The 15,578-nt window shown below is 42.0% G+C and overlaps 1 protein-coding gene across 1 annotated transcript; it reads right to left on the bottom strand.

Annotated features, from left to right (window-relative positions):
* Window positions 1-12,146: 12,146 nt before the first annotated feature.
* LOC136499671 (uncharacterized) lies at window positions 12,147-14,656 on the bottom strand. Its single transcript, XM_066495242.1, has 6 exons — window positions 14,181-14,656; window positions 14,038-14,051; window positions 13,221-13,981; window positions 12,755-13,175; window positions 12,528-12,646; window positions 12,147-12,416 (listed from the first exon to the last, which is right to left on the bottom strand). The coding sequence occupies exons 1-6, from the start codon at window positions 14,654-14,656 to the stop codon at window positions 12,147-12,149; spliced, it is 2,061 nt and encodes a 686-aa protein (XP_066351339.1).
* Window positions 14,657-15,578: the final 922 nt, after the last annotated feature.

Here is a 15,578-nt window from a genome sequence, read left to right as displayed (position 1 = left end):
TCAGCGCATGTGCTACTGTAGCAACACATTGTCAAATCATGGACTAATTAGGCTTAAAAGATTCGTCTCGTAAATTATTCGCAAACTGTACAATCAGTTATTTTTAGTCTTTATTTAATACTACATGCACGTGTCTAAACATTTGATGGGATATGGAGTAAACTTTAGGGGAAGAACTAATCAAGGCCTAAACCTTGCTCAAAAGAATGTGTAAAGAAATTTTCCATGTGTAGTCCTTGATGTAGATGCCCTTCACTAAATGTGCAAAGATCGGTTGTAACTATCGCGGTATCCAAAAACATATCTTGGCTATGGCCTAAAGCACTAATGGTATCGTTACGAGTGTACAAGCTAAAACTACGAAAACCTAGAAATATACATACCCAGTTAAAGTGGATATGATTGCTTCACAGCGGCTATTAAGGACACAATCTAATGGATCATTGTATCGAGTAGTTGATAACCATAAAAATGGATGCATGTGCAGCCGCAACAAACTATTAGAAATCTGCCAATCCACATGACAAATTATTTCTCCCCATGTCGACCACTACGACTAAGACAACATGACAAATTAAATCAAGACCTAGAAATGATAACCAACAATGCTTCGGTACACTACGGGAGACGCGCTCTTTGCCGAGTGCTCAGCACTTTGCCGAGTGTCGAAACACGGGCACTCAGCAAAGAGGCAGTTTGCCGAGTGCCGCACTCGATAAAGCCGGCACTCGGCAAAGGCTATCTTTGCCGAGTGTCAAGCACTCGACAAAGAGGGACACTCGATAAACGTCATCTTTGCCGAGTGTCAGGCACTCGGCAAAGAATAACCCTCGGCAAAATACCTCAGGCGACGCCGGTGGCTCCTCCATCATCCTTTGCCGAGTGCTGGCCGTTAGCATTCGGCAAACGTGCTGTCTTTGCCGAGTGCTTCAAGCCTGGCACTCGGCAAAGAGGTTCCTTTGCCGAGTGCCACGTGCGACACTCGGCAAAGTATTTTTATTTTTGTTTTTAATTTTTTTCTGTGGCATTTATACAGTACCTTGAAGCACATGTTCTAATTTATAACTTTTAAATGACTTTTTGGTATATTTTTTTTTTTAATTTTTTATGTTTACTTGAATTTTTCTCGAAAAAGTAAATTTGAACAGTAGGTGCATGAAATATTAGAATTTAGCGATTCAAAAAATGGTATTCATGTTTTTGAGTGTATTTTAAGACCAGTGTGCAGAGACATTCGTGAAATTTCGAACATTTGTTTCACAAAACATGACCACCAACTTGTTAAAAAAGTGTTTTTTAATTATATAAAATGCAAACGAAGTCCAAAAATCACGAAACTTGTCGAGGTGTCGTGTTATCGCATGTAGAGGCTGTGGTAAAAAATTTAGAAGTTTCCGAACAAGTTGTGACGTACGATGCCTAAAACCTAGACAATCCCACTTTTCCCCTTCGGCCCATATCTCCGCGCGTTCGCTTCTTTGTTTCAGCCCAGCCGAGCAGCACATCCGCGCCGCGCTTCTCTCCTCTCGAGCCCTATGCCGCTGCTAGCCGGCCCCACGTGTCAGTGACACTATTCTTCTTCCAACACGTCTCCGCCTCGGACACGACCGCCGCCGCCCGACTCCACTCTGCCTACGCCTCCTTCTTTTGCCACGTATCCCAAGCAATTCCCCTCCATAAATAGCAGCCGACCCCGCCGCCTCTCTACTCAGTCTTAGAGCTAGCAGCAGCCCTCGCCGAATCGTCGGGTCGCCGTAAAACCCTAGCCGCCGATGAGCCACCCACTTTGCCGTGCATCGCGCTGCCTTCCATCGCCCTGCACCACGGTGAATCGCCTTGGTGAGTTTGCCGCTTCTTCCTCTATCTTCTGGTGCCTTTGCTTCATCCCGCCGTAGTCCTTAGGCTAAGTTCCGTGCGACCGTCGTGCCCGGCCATGGCGCCGTCGCCACTTTGCTCGCCGCCGGCGGTCATCCCCTCTCAATCTGTTTTGGGCCATCCGATCTTGATCTGGCGGCCGTTATCTCGCAATACCGATTCGCCCATCTTATTTGCAAAAGAGCCCCTGCACTTTTCTATTTTTGAACCCGCGGTCGAAAGCGTCTTCCTAAAATATGTTTTCTTCTTTTGAAAATGTAGTTTCTTCAGTTAGATCCAAAATTCATTTTCGGCTATTTACAGTTTTGCCACTAATCTTGTTTTAGCCCTAAAATCTTCGTTTTAACTCCGATTTGATCCGTTCAAGTTGTGTTAGATTCATAATTGCGTAATCTACATGTTCGTATTACTGTTAAGTATGTTTTCAACTTTTAAAATTTGAGGTTAGATTTAATCTATTATTTTAATAAAGGAAATCTTGTTTAATTCATAACTTCTCCGTTTTAGCTTCGATTTTTGTGATCTTCGCGTCTGTGTATTCGTAGTAAGACGTAGATTTGTTTTACAAACTTTTCATCTTGATTTTATGCTATTGGTGTACTGTTCTAATCTATAGTCATTGTTTGCTTTGTATGATTGCTTCTGGATGCTTGTATGTTGTTGTGATTATCGAGTATAGACGGTGAGCAATTTGTGGGTGATCAGGAGTACTACTTTGACGAGCAGGATCAGCAAGAACACTTTGTTCAAGGCAAATATAGCTTAGGATTATCCTTATTTCCTATCAACTTTAATACATTTAATCCATATTTGCATGTGTCACCTTGATAGGGATTCCCTAGAATTGAACTTATACCTTGTCTCCTATAGGATATTCATTGGGTAGCTTTGCTAGTGATAAACTAAACCATGATCTTGTAACTTGACTAATGGTATATGCAATAAACATTAAAACATGACTTTTTAGCAACTTGGAAATAGGGGGCTGGAGTGTTTAGCTACTTTCTAAATACTTCAGATTCCTCTCTCTAATGACTTATCTGTAAGTGATCATCCGGGACTTACAGTACAGCTGTGAGGGGTACATGGCTCTGGCTTTAGCTCAATATAAGGACCTTTTCTAGCTAGTTAGAGGTTACCTTTATGGCGTAAGAATGGTTTGCCGAATCGGGTATAGCGCGGCCTCTGTCCCCTTGCGTATAGGCTGTGCGTCATTGTGCCATCGGAAAGGGGGGCTCTACATCTATTTGCCGAGTGAATCTAATGGCCCAAACTTGTTAGACGAACCTTTGAAAGGCTTCATAGTGAACCTTGCCTGCTCACCTTGGAAGTGTTTTGGGAGTAATTAACCCAGACATATGGGTATCATGACTCACAGTAAAAGTGTACAACCTCTGTAGAGTGTAAATCTGGTATATCAGCCGTGCTCACGGTCATGAACGGCCTTGGAACCCTTATGGAATAGATGATTACTATTAATTATTTGTTTATACTATTCATTATTCCTATTTACATTGATCATGTGTTTCAATTGGGATTATGACAACTTGTTGCTACTCTTGTGCTAAATTGTGAGAACTAAAAGCTAAATGCTGTTAAACCTATGTCAAGTCTTTTGAGCCTCATAAACCCTATGTTACACTTGTTGAGTACGACATGTACTTATGCTTGTTTATTTTCATTATTTGGATAAAAATCCTGGATGGGTAACAGATGGCTATGGTAATGACGACTTTCCTGAGGATTACTAGACTTATGGTCAACCAGTTGACGTCCCTATGATGTGGAGCTTCCACGAGAGATTTTTTCTTTATACTCCCGCTACATTTATGTGAAGACTCTGTCTTATTATACGTGATGTAATAAATACTTGTGATGATACTATCTATAATTTGTCGGCTTATGTGTGTGACTGATATCTGGGTGCACATAAGATTATGCATTCCATTTTATCCTTAAAATCGGGCGTGACAGTCTGGTATTTGCGGTGAATCCTCATATTAATTAAGTTGTCATGCATTACAATAGTAACTCCAAATTTACTTGCAAACACATCTCTCTTAATCATTTCTTCGCTTGTATCTGCAATCACATTCAAGTAATGCCCCTTGATTTCTTGTGCTTTATAAATTGCATATGCACAAAGGATAAAATAATCTATCCAGTGCATAAATGGTTGCGGTTTAAATTTTGGAATCAAGTTCAACATGTAGACACTCAACATGCTCTATCGCAATTTATTTTTGGAAATAATGCCAATTTTGTGTTTAATAATACATCGCAGTAAAGGACTGCTTGTTCAGCTTATGTGTTTCAACTTGGATACCCTGTGGCAGACCTTGGGAGAGTTTTTTTTAAAAGTAGGGGAAATTCATAGATGTAGCATGGGTTTCCATTCACCAGCGCAAACTACACAAAGATTGTCACATCCAGCCCAATTTGGAATTTGGCCCATAGTGACCTATGTGCATGTTAATGAGATATCATGAAGAGTTTAGTCCCACCTTGGTTGTTAAAGGTTAGATAGACCAACATATCAGGCTTCTAGAGTCCATCCTACTATCCCCAGGTTAATCCTTTTATGCGAAGCGAGGACAAAAGCGTAAATGGGATGGTGGTAGGTGTGGTTCGCTCAGCGTTTAGAAGTCACTACCCCAGATCTGGACATCACTGTCGGTTCAAAAACCCCCTTCACTGCCAGATTTTGAACCGACAGTGGCATACCGACAGTGATGGGGGGTTGACATCACTGTCTGTTCTTAAAAACCGACACTGATCTACAGGCAACAGTGTCGGTTCCTGGCTTCACCCGATAGTGTCTAGTTGAACAACACTATTGGTTTGTAGTCCCAACCGACAGTGATGGTTGCATCAAGAGTGTCAGTTCTTAGCTCAAGCCAACAGTGTTGAATAAGCCTACACTGTCAGTTCATGGCTCAAGCCGGCAGTGTTGAGCAAGCCAACACTGTCAGTTCATGGCTCAAGCCGACAGTGTTGAGCAATCCAACACTGTCGGTTCATGGCTCAAGCCGACAGTGTTGAGCAAGACAACACTATCGGTTTGTTGATAACCGGCAGTGATGGTTATGACAACACTACCGGTTCATTGTTAACCGATAGTGATGGCCCGTTCGCATTTTATTGTTTTCTAATTGATTTTAATTTATATTTTTCGTGGAATCAGGTTTTGCTTTATATACGCTGCGTAGAAGACATGTCCATCAATATTAAACATTACAAATGTTATGGTTATAGTTCAAATGTTCTTATTCAGATCTCGATCCCTCAAAATAAAAAAGAAATATTCTCGGACTTCACAGATTGTGCAATGCTTCTCAGACTTCTTACAATAATCTAGCGAGCCGCTCTGGGCCATACTAGTCCTTGTACTTCATGGATTGTGTAATGGAAAATACTCCATCTTTTTCCAATACCTCGGCTAAGATGAATTTTGCGAGCTCCAATTGCAGTGCGGCGATCTCCATGTCTAACAGCCTTTGGTGGTTATATTTCTTGCGCTGTCGTTCAAAAAAGATGATATCCAAAGAGGAACAATAAATCATTTTGTTGAATTATTAACATACATAAATGAAATGGGGATTATACACACCAACTTATCGGCTTCTTCTGATTTCCCGTTGATGTTGCGAAGCATTGTCCACATTACATAAAACCCGCATTCGTTGTTTCCCGCCGGCTATGATAGGCACTTCCCCTCCATTTCGACAACCTTGAATGGGATCGGTGTCCCATCGATATGTCTTCTTCGGACACTGAGCAACATTAAAGGGAGAAACATTAGAAAGCGGTATGTGTGATTAGAAAATAATATGTTATTAGGATCGCTTACTAATTCAGCACTGCCACCAGTGCATCCAGATGAAGAAATGGTTTTTTCTTCGAGTCCCACACCTCGATTAGATTTTTGGCAAGATTGACACAAATGAAGACGAAATGGTTGCTGCAATCACAAAATCCTAATTATCGAATAATCTTAACGAAAAAAGAAGCATAAAATTAAAAGCCGAGAATACATACTCGTAGTTGTAGGCTAGAAGTATGTGAGTTTTCTTCTTCATCGTGAATTTGTCAAAAACAGCAATCAATCTCTATTTCAGGTCTTCCACGTCACATCCATGGAGGCCTAGACATGTCCTCTCATTGACTCGCAAGGGGTCCAAGAAGCCTATGTAATCCCATTTTCTTTTTAGAATGCAAAATTTTGCTATACACCTACATAAAATCATGGGAAGTGCTCAAAAGTTAACAATTTGTGTCTCGAGAGAGTAGTTAATTGTAATATCGTGCGTGTAGGGTACTTACATAATCCACAACGTCAACATTTGAACATCGAGAGAGCGTTTCTAGTATAGCTGGAACAAGCACTCCCACTCGACATCGAACTTCTCTTCTTCAGGATAATGGAAAAGATGTGGCAAATGGATAATAACCTCAAAACCAAAGTCGTCCATCTCTGTTGCTTGAGCCATGTAATATTCATGTAACTGGCGCATATATGTTGTTAGATTTTTATAGTCATGATCGGGAACTAAAAGATTGCCCCTTTCATACTTTATTGTCGGTGTTCCCGTCCCTTGTACATCATAATAGATGTTCATGGCCTCTTCCATGGTTAATCTTGGGTTGTCTTCAACGTACTTCTGTATGTTCCTTAAATCTTTATTATGTATTTCTTCGTCTCTTGTTGTAGCGTATTTATTCTGTGTTTGCCTTTCGAATTCGGACTTTAACAAAAACGGAGGCAGTGAGGCACAATGATTGAAGAAACTAACACAATCTTCCTTCGAGATGTGTGCTATAAATTTTTCTTTCATCAAGGTGGTAACGCTGCCACTGAATGGCCCGTCTCCCGTAGGCCAGGCCTGGCCGAGCGCCACCTTGTCCTTTATCCATTCCTGACGGATGTAGAACTTGACATTGACGGGTTCAGTGATGCCGTCCATCGGATGAGGCACATTCACCTCTTCTTTGTCGAGCGGGGTCGATCCGTAGCTGTTGCGACCCCTAAACTATGGGCTAAAGGTAGTAGGAGTAGGGTTTTGTGGTACTCCTGACCCCTTGGATAGCAAAATTTGCACAACTCGCGCTTCAACAGTCGCCTCAATCCGTGCTTCCATTCTGTCTTCCATCTCTTTTAGTTGTCTCAAATACTCTGCCTCATGTTCCACTCTACCCCTTAAGCGACTCCGGTAAGTGTTAGATTCTTAGGGGAATGCTAGTTTCTAAGGAACTACACCGGTTCCTCTAGTGCGACTAGGGTGCTCCTTGGTTCTAAGTGCTTGGGTGAGCATGTCTTTCTCCCTATTAGAAGTACGAGTCCCTTGCCTCACCTCCTCAGTTACCTAGGAGATCCTCTGGATGAATTTGCTCATGGGTTGATTTGTGGAGCTAAAGCTCCCATCCTCGGCGTGCCGTACATTCCTCCCCATACAGTATAATACCGATCTGGCCTCCTAATCGGCGGTCTCAACCTGAATGCCTTTCTCAGCAAGGCGATCCATCTTTTAAAGTTCTACTTCAAATTCTGGCATCTTTTTGGCGTAGCCACAAGAGCCAAGATGATGAGGATTCATCGCTTTCTGCGAGTTCTCCTTATTCTTCCTGCTCAGTGCTAAGTACTCCTCGGATAACCTATATTCCTTGAAATCCTACCAGAAGTCCTTCTGCTTGCTAAACTGTCCACCATCAAAGTCTAGCTCTTTATTTTGGAGGACAAAATTCTTATGCAATGTCCCCTTGAAATTCTTAAAGCATGTCCCCATGATTTCTTTTGCTTTTTTCTTGACTAACTCCCTATCATACTCGGTTGGGAAAGTGAAATACTCTGGGATCTTGACATCCCATATGTAATACTTCTCACTTTCGGGAACCCTCCATGGGTCATCATCTTTCCCAATCCACTTCCTATACCTAATCGGGATGAAATCCCTAACAAGTAACCCAAGGATAGTCTTGTATTTGGTCAAAGCTATAGGCGGTGAGAGTGGATCCCCAAATTCATCGAACTCAATAATGTGCCAGTGTGCATTCCTACCAACAGGAATCTTTGACATGCCTCGCTTGGATCTGGCCTTCCTACTACCCGAACCGTCTGGCTCCTCAGCTGGCGGAGGCTCCTGCTAGAGAAACCAAGTAAGTTATGATCCTCTCAATTGATTAGCGTGTGTGGCTACATAGTTACATGATACCAAAGTTACCAAGCCATCTTGGTCATTTTGACCCAGATCGAGCAGGCCAGACGGGGTCCATGGTTGCTCGTTCTCACTGTCCTGATTGACACCATCACCGTTTGTCGGATCATGCGGCTCTCCCATCCCAGCGATATCAACCGCTTCTTATTGCCGACCTATTCTTCGTCGACGGGGTAACAGGCGACGATGAGTCATGGCTGTGACATGATCGTGGTTAGTTTTGGCTGTGGACAACTACTAATAGCATTTGTTCATATATATATATATATATTAATATGTTTAAAGCAAAGTCTAATAATAAGTCCAAATACAACAAAGTCAAATAATAGCATATGTTCACCTAGAATAAATTCATTGTTTGATTGACCACATACAACAAAGTCCACCTACTGTTCTACGAAACTAAGTCTACATCAACTTCCAAATAAGAAAAGCAATGACGATAGCCATAAATAAAAGCATGACATCTCTCCAAGACCAAGAAGCAATTCTCCTAATCTTCACATCTCTGGCGGGTGGCTTCTCTTCAATCTCTAGTGCCAGCGGATGGCCATGGTTTGCATTCATTGGACAATAGTAGGTCGGTTGCCCATGGTTTGCAAGGTACGCCGGATGACTATAGTAGGCCATCAAAGCTTCAGCTTCTGTGTTGTATTTTTTGTGCAAATTATCAGGGTAGCGATTGACTTGAGCATAGCAATCTTCCTAGGTTCGATAAATCCCAGGCACGTGACCAACATGCACTACATACCATGCCATGGTTTCCTATACATTTAAGTAAATTAGGTTGTCATTGAAACATGATGTATTCTTATAAAATTTAATATATTTATGAATAACACACAACCATTGCATAAAATAGCTATTCACGTGCCTTAGTAATAGTTACTACAACTTATGATTATATCATCATTGCACATGACCATAGTCTCAGTCTAATTAATATATTAAGTCATCATAACCTTAATTTAAGTGCATTGAACCCTCTACAATGCATACAAGATAAAGAAAAGTTGTTAGATGTAGGAAAGATATAAAGAATATTTTTTATTCGTTAAAAACCAAATGATGATTTAGAGAGCCAGTTTAAGACTTTTGGATATACTCCTAGAGATGTCTCAGAGTCTTCAGTCTCACTATAAATCCCCCAACCATCGGCACGAGGTTCTTTCACAAGTATCAGTGTAGGTAAGCATCTTTCCAAATTCCAATCTTCTTTGATAATGATTGTTTCTTCCTGCCTGATATTGATCGAACAACCCTCGTTTGCTTGTAGTTAGCCTCAGTCCAATTAACTTTTCTTTATCTTGGCTTTTGCACAAGCTTGAAACTTGAAGTGACTCATAATCAACTCTAGGAATGAGATTTGTGAAAGGAGTAAGAAGACCCAAATCTTTTAGAAATTGGTTGTAGTTGTACTTGTACCTATCTGGTCCATGCTAAGATGTGCATATATTAGTTCTATAGGTCTAATATATATACTCCATCCTCACATCCAAAAACATTGAGCATCGGTGGCACTACAGACTAGACATTCATGATCAAACTGTATGCTAGCATTGTAATAAAATAGCGGTAAAATAAATTATGGCAAGTAAATTATCATATCAAACAATAAGTTGTAGTACTTAGTAAATGAAAAGCCTCTACTGATTCAAGTAAGCAGCTGTGGGACATTTCATCAGACACGTAGCGGGCAGTGAGCCACACTCACCGTGGGGGTGGGAAAGCAGTTGTCCACGTGCTCCTGTAGGCCTCGACGGTGGGACGGACAGCGTGGTGCTCTGGACGGCACGGTGCTCTGGCTTGGCACAAATAGCGTGGTGCTTCAGCTTGGGGCAGTGGACGGCGTGGGGCGGTGGATGGCGTGGGGCGGTGCTCTGACGTGGGGTGGTGCTCCGACGGCGCGAGGGGAGCGGTTGGCGTAGGGTTGAAATGAATTTGGATATTTTCAACCCACGCCATTTTTATACCAGTAGCTCATCACTGCCGGTTCTGCTTGTAAACCGACAGTGATGGGGGTACATCACTGTCGGGTCATTCCTCAAACCGGCAGTGATGTGGTGTAGTAGTTAGGTGTTAAGTAGGATAAGTTTTCATTTTCTTTCGAACTCCTCCTGCTGGAGCAACGGTTAAGACCCCTCAACTTAGCCCCCGAGACCCGTGTTCAAGTCCCAGGCAGCCTAAAATTTTTTGTTCTATTTTATAAATTATTAATTTATTACGGGAAATAGCTCATCACTGCCGGTTCTACTTGTAAACCGACAGTGATGGGGTACATCACTGCCGGGTCATTCCCCAAACCAAAAGTGATGTGGTGTAGCAGTTAGGTGTTAAGTAGGATAAGTTTTCGTTTACTTTCGAACTCCTCCTACTGGCGCAACGGTTAAGACCCCTCAACTTAGCCCCCGAGACCCGTGTTCGAGTCCTAGGTGGCCCAAAATTTTTTATTACGAGAAATAGCTCATCACTGTCGGTTCTGCTTGTAAACCGATAGTGATAGGGTACATCACTGCCGGGTCATTCCCCAAACCGGCAGTGATGTGGTGTAGCAGTTAGGTGTTAAGTAGGATAAGTTTTCATTTTCTTTCGAACTCCTACTGGCGCAACGGTTAAGATCCCTCAACTTAGCCCTCGAGATCCGTGTTTGAGTCCTAGGCGGCCCAAATTTTTTTGTTCTATTTTATAATTTTTAAGCGGCCGAAAGGTCAAAAGAAAAAAGTAAATAACCCTTGGCACACATCCTATACTAGCGCAGCGGTTAAGTCTCTGAAATCTGTAGCCCGAGACCCGCGCTCGAACCCGAAGGTTGGCACAATTTTTTATAATTTTTTATATATCTCTGCCGGTTTTCAAAATAGTAGGTCGGTTATAAACGATATCAGTGTTGATTTATTCTCATCAATGCCGTTTTTGTGAAACCGACAGTGATGTTTATATATATTAAAAAAATTCTTTTATATATTGAATAAATAGAAGCATATGTATTCCTATGTCGAAATGGCTTGAAATTTTTTTGCCAAGCTTGTACACGCAAATTAAGACCCCACACAGGATCTTAGGTTTTTCTGATCAGTTTTTTATTTATTATTTTTTCTGTGTGCTGAATGAGATAAAAGAGGGTGAATTTCATCTTGGACCCAATAGATTTTTTCATCCACCTCCACAAAATTCTTATCCCTAGGGCACATTAGAGCCTCTGTAAAAGTTTGGCACCATTCCAGATCTTTTCGTGGGTAGACTCAGTTCAACCTATAATTAATCGGTGTCGTCATGCGGAAATTCAATTAAACCTCAGAAAGTAGCAAACCAATGTTCAAAAAAACGCTAGGCGCTAGCCTACTGACTAGCGCCTAGGAAGATTAAACGTAGATTAAACGTGATTAATCGTTTGTGTGTTTTTTAATTATTTTAATATTTTTGTGCTGCTGAGACCAAGATGAGTAGTAAATACTAAATACTAAATAGTACTCAGTAATAACTTGGAGTAATGAACATACATCTTGCTCTTTCTGCACACTTGTTGTTGACATAATTTCCTCTCCTCCTTGGCTTCTTGCATCCAACAGCAGCTAACCATGAAAGAGAGACAAGTTAATAATCTGAAAACCAGACAATCAAATGATAGGCAGAGTTGAAACTCATCTATGAGGGGCAGCTCAATATTGTACATGCACAACCAAGCTTCTAGACAATAGAGCAGCAGCCAATCAGCAGCACAGGTCACAAGATCACAGGAAAATATATAGACAACACTAACAGATCATCACTTGCCTTAATGGTCCACAAATTAAATAGAAGTACATCACATAATAATGGTCTTATGGTCCACACACAAATTCAAGATAAATAGTTAGATATTAATATCTAGATAACTTGGCAGCATGCTGCCATAATGCAATCTCCTTACTCCGCAAATGTGGTGGAGTTTAGAATTGCTTCTTCATCCTCCTCATCTTCATAGTCAATGTCATCTTGATAACCAGGATCATCCGATTTAGATTCCCACTCTTCTTCATCCACCTCTCTAGCCACTCTTGCACTCCTACAAGGTTGGAGCTATTCATTAGTTCCCATTGCTTCTCCAAGGACACTCCATGGTATCTCGGTACCTGGCATTTCTCCCTCATCTTCCTCATCTCTAAACACAACCAATGCATGATCATCCCCGCCGTCAAAGAAGAATCCTTGAGCTTTAGAAGCATCATTACTTAGAAACACTTCATAGTTACTCTTTCTAGCGATCTTCTCCTTCTTGGACATCAATTTATTATTGAATTGGATGAATACTAGAGAGTTGAGACGCTTTGTTGTCAACCTATTCCTTCTCTTTGTATGATGCCGTACATTACAAACCAAAAACCATGGAATTCACATCAGCTGATCAGCACTTGTACACCAAATTGGGAATAAAGAGCAATTGGTAGACTACAAACTGACCTGTTCAAAAGTGCTCCAATTCCTTTCACATCCAGAAGCGCTAGAAGTTAGTGAGAGGATTCTAATAGCCATTCTTTGCAAATCCGGTGTTCCACCTCCATAAAGCCTCCACCAAGATGCTATAAAATGAAGTGAAATATATCAAATATGTGCAGAATTGATTGCAACAAAATCTAGACAGATTTGATTGAAGGAAATATATGGACAGAATTGATGCAAAAGCTTACCCGGATTGAACTCAAAGCGTTCACAGCTCTTTGCCATCTTTTTTGAGAAGTTTCCTTGTCTCTTTTGGAATTTCTCCAAGTCCTCATTAACAGTCCTATATTCCTTATCATCATCACCATAATAAAAGGTTTCCACACATTGCATGAATTTTTCAACCACAGTTGGATCAGAGAATATTGCTACATTGCTATAACTGTAGTAGGGATTTAGCATATATGCAGCCACATGAGTTGGAGAATCAAGCCTACCCTTCATTTTCTTGTCAACAATAGCCATGACTTCATTGTAGTTCTTTTCCACATTTCTAAATGCCTCCTTTATCTCCCTCTTTGCCTTGAGAAGTTCTCCATACACATAACCCATAGATGGCTTCACATCCCCATCAACTAAGCGTAGCACTTTCACCAAGGGCTCAAAGACCTTCAAACAAAGGGACACATCTCACCAAAAATTAATGTTCAACACCATAGCTGTAGCATCCTTGCCCTTCTTGGACTTCACATCAGGTAAGTCATACCACTTTGAATCAACCACCATCTTTCTCAGACAATCTTTCTTTTCCATCATACTTTGCAATGTAAGATAGGCTGTAGCAAATCTAGTTACCCTTGGCCTAATGATTTCTCTCTTCATGGTGAAGGACCTTAAGCATGCCAAAGTTCGGTGGTGACCATAGACAAAGACAGTGAATGATTTCGCAAGATCAATTGTTTTCTTGAACTTTGGAAGGTTGCCAATACCTTGCAGCATCAAATTGACAGTATGAGTTGCACAAGAAGTCCAAAATATGTTTGGTCTCTTAAGGCTCAGCAATGCCTTTGCTCCCATGTTGTTAGAAGCATTATCTGTCACAATTTGCACCACATTTTCAGCACCAACATCCTCAATTGCCTTATCAACCAGCTCATATATAACTTCACTAGTGTGTGACACATCTGGCATCTCCTTTGACTTGATAAAAGTTGTTCCCTCACTAGTATTTGTGCACAGGTTCATAATACTTCTTCTCTTCATATCTGTCCAAGCATCAGTCATGATGGAGTAGCCATGCTTAATCTTCTCATCTTCACGGTCTTGTAGCAAGCTCTTGGTTCTTGCATGCTCCTCTTCCAATAATTTCCCCCGAAGATCATACTGAGTTGGAGGGTGGAAACTAAGACCAAATTGCCCAATAGCTTCAACCATTTCCCTAAACTCATCATTATCACAGGCATTGAATGGAATAGCTGCAGAATAGATTGGTACAAAATTAAATTCCAACAACTAATCATGAATGGATTACAATAATTATGAAGGCTGCAACAATAAGGAATGATCAATTAGTGTGAAGTACAAAACATACCATGTGTATACACCCATCTAGCAACATATTGCTACACTTTGTGTGTTCTCTCTTTCCAAAGTGCATCATTTATGTTTTGTTGCCTCTTAGCTTCAGCATTGCTTAAGTTGGGATCAATCAGTCTTGCAAATTTGTCCAAGGGTCCTAGCTTGTGAGGCGTATTTGAGCTTCCAACAAGTGACTCAACTTCTACCACTTCCTGTTCAGCTATTGAAAGCTGCACATTCTCCCTAACCTCTTTGTCATGCTGCTGCTTATCTCTTTTCTTCTTTGCTGTTTCATCAAGATTCCTCTTGCACTTTTGCTTCACTTCCTCACTCACTTTTGAGCACTTCACAATAGATGTGCCAACATGAGCAAGATGCTGCTTAAGGCGATAAATTCCTGCTGTGCTCTCTTGGCCACAAAAAAGACACTTGACTCTATTCTTGTCATTGGGATCACAGAGACGCCCCCACTCCCAGCCTATATCAGATGATTTCCTCTTTAGGTGGTTGTCAACCTCATTGACTTCTGGAGCCGCTGCCTTAGTACCAGCAGCAGCTGCAGCTTCGGACATTGCCATGCTAATCCCAATCCAAGAACAGGATTAGAAGGCATAATAAGGACCAAAGATGAACCCATCATAAGGACTAAGGAGCTACTGAGCAGACAGGTACTAATACACATTCAATCTTAACCCTAAATCCCCAATCCAATTCATCAATTAAGTGATTGACATGCACAAATCAAAATTGCAGACTACATAGCAAGGGAAGATGGGAGAGACCGATGGAGCCCCTGGAGAGAAGGAGCAGGGGCTCTGCCGGTGGTGGAGACCCCTACGTGGCTGCTCCTGCAGTGGAGAAGCGGAACACAACAACTATGGCCTCTGTGTCGGGACTGGCGACTGGGCGTCCGTCGGCCTCTATGTCAAATATCAGGACTGGCGATGAGGCAGCAGCTCGTCGGTAGGAGGCGGGCCTGCGGGAGGAGGAGGCACGCGAGAGCCGAGATGCGGGTGACGGCGACAGAAGCCCCGATGCCTCTCTCTGTTCCTTTCCGCGCCTGCTAGCCAGGTGATTTCACGCCCGCCGCTCTTCTTTTCCACGCGCAAGGGCGCGATTTCCCGCCCCCGTTCCTTTCCTTGAGCGCGTGACTTCCCACCCCCCGCGCGCGCTTCTGCGCGTGATTTCCACCGCCCAACGACGTTTTTTCTCCGATTCTGCGACGTTTACTCGCTGCAACGTGTGTAGACGAGCGCCTAGGACCGCCCAGTGTCTAATTGAATGCCTACCCCCTAAACGAGACGTTGGGCCACCGTTCAGCGACTAAACTCGATTAAAAGACGTTTAATAACGTTTTTTGAACCTTGTAGCAAACCATCTCCGAAAAATCCCAAACTTGGTGTTTCCTGCACATGTGGCACGTGCAAGTCTAAGAAAAAGTTTGAGACGAATACGACACCAGAATGCCTATGAACCACAGAAACCTTGATAACC

Source organism: Miscanthus floridulus, chromosome 13 (assembly GCF_019320115.1).
Source record: "Miscanthus floridulus cultivar M001 chromosome 13, ASM1932011v1, whole genome shotgun sequence".
NCBI classification, from domain to species: domain Eukaryota; kingdom Viridiplantae; phylum Streptophyta; class Magnoliopsida; order Poales; family Poaceae; genus Miscanthus; species Miscanthus floridulus.
The sequence above is the reverse complement of the archived record's forward strand: the minus strand, read 5'-3'. Positions and strand labels throughout refer to the sequence as shown.

Excerpts from the sequence above, each read along its gene's own strand:
- LOC136499671 (XM_066495242.1), bottom strand. The coding sequence starts at position 14,656 with ATGTCCGAAGCTGCAGCTGCTGCTGGTACTAAGGCAGCGGCTCCAGAA. Across the intron at positions 12,647-12,754 it reads ACGCTTTGAGTTCAATCCGG|CATCTTGGTGGAGGCTTTAT; the intron begins GTAAGCTTTTGC and ends TTCATTTTATAG. Across the intron at positions 12,417-12,527 it reads ATTGGAGCACTTTTGAACAG|AGAAGGAATAGGTTGACAAC; the intron begins GTCAGTTTGTAG and ends CATCATACAAAG.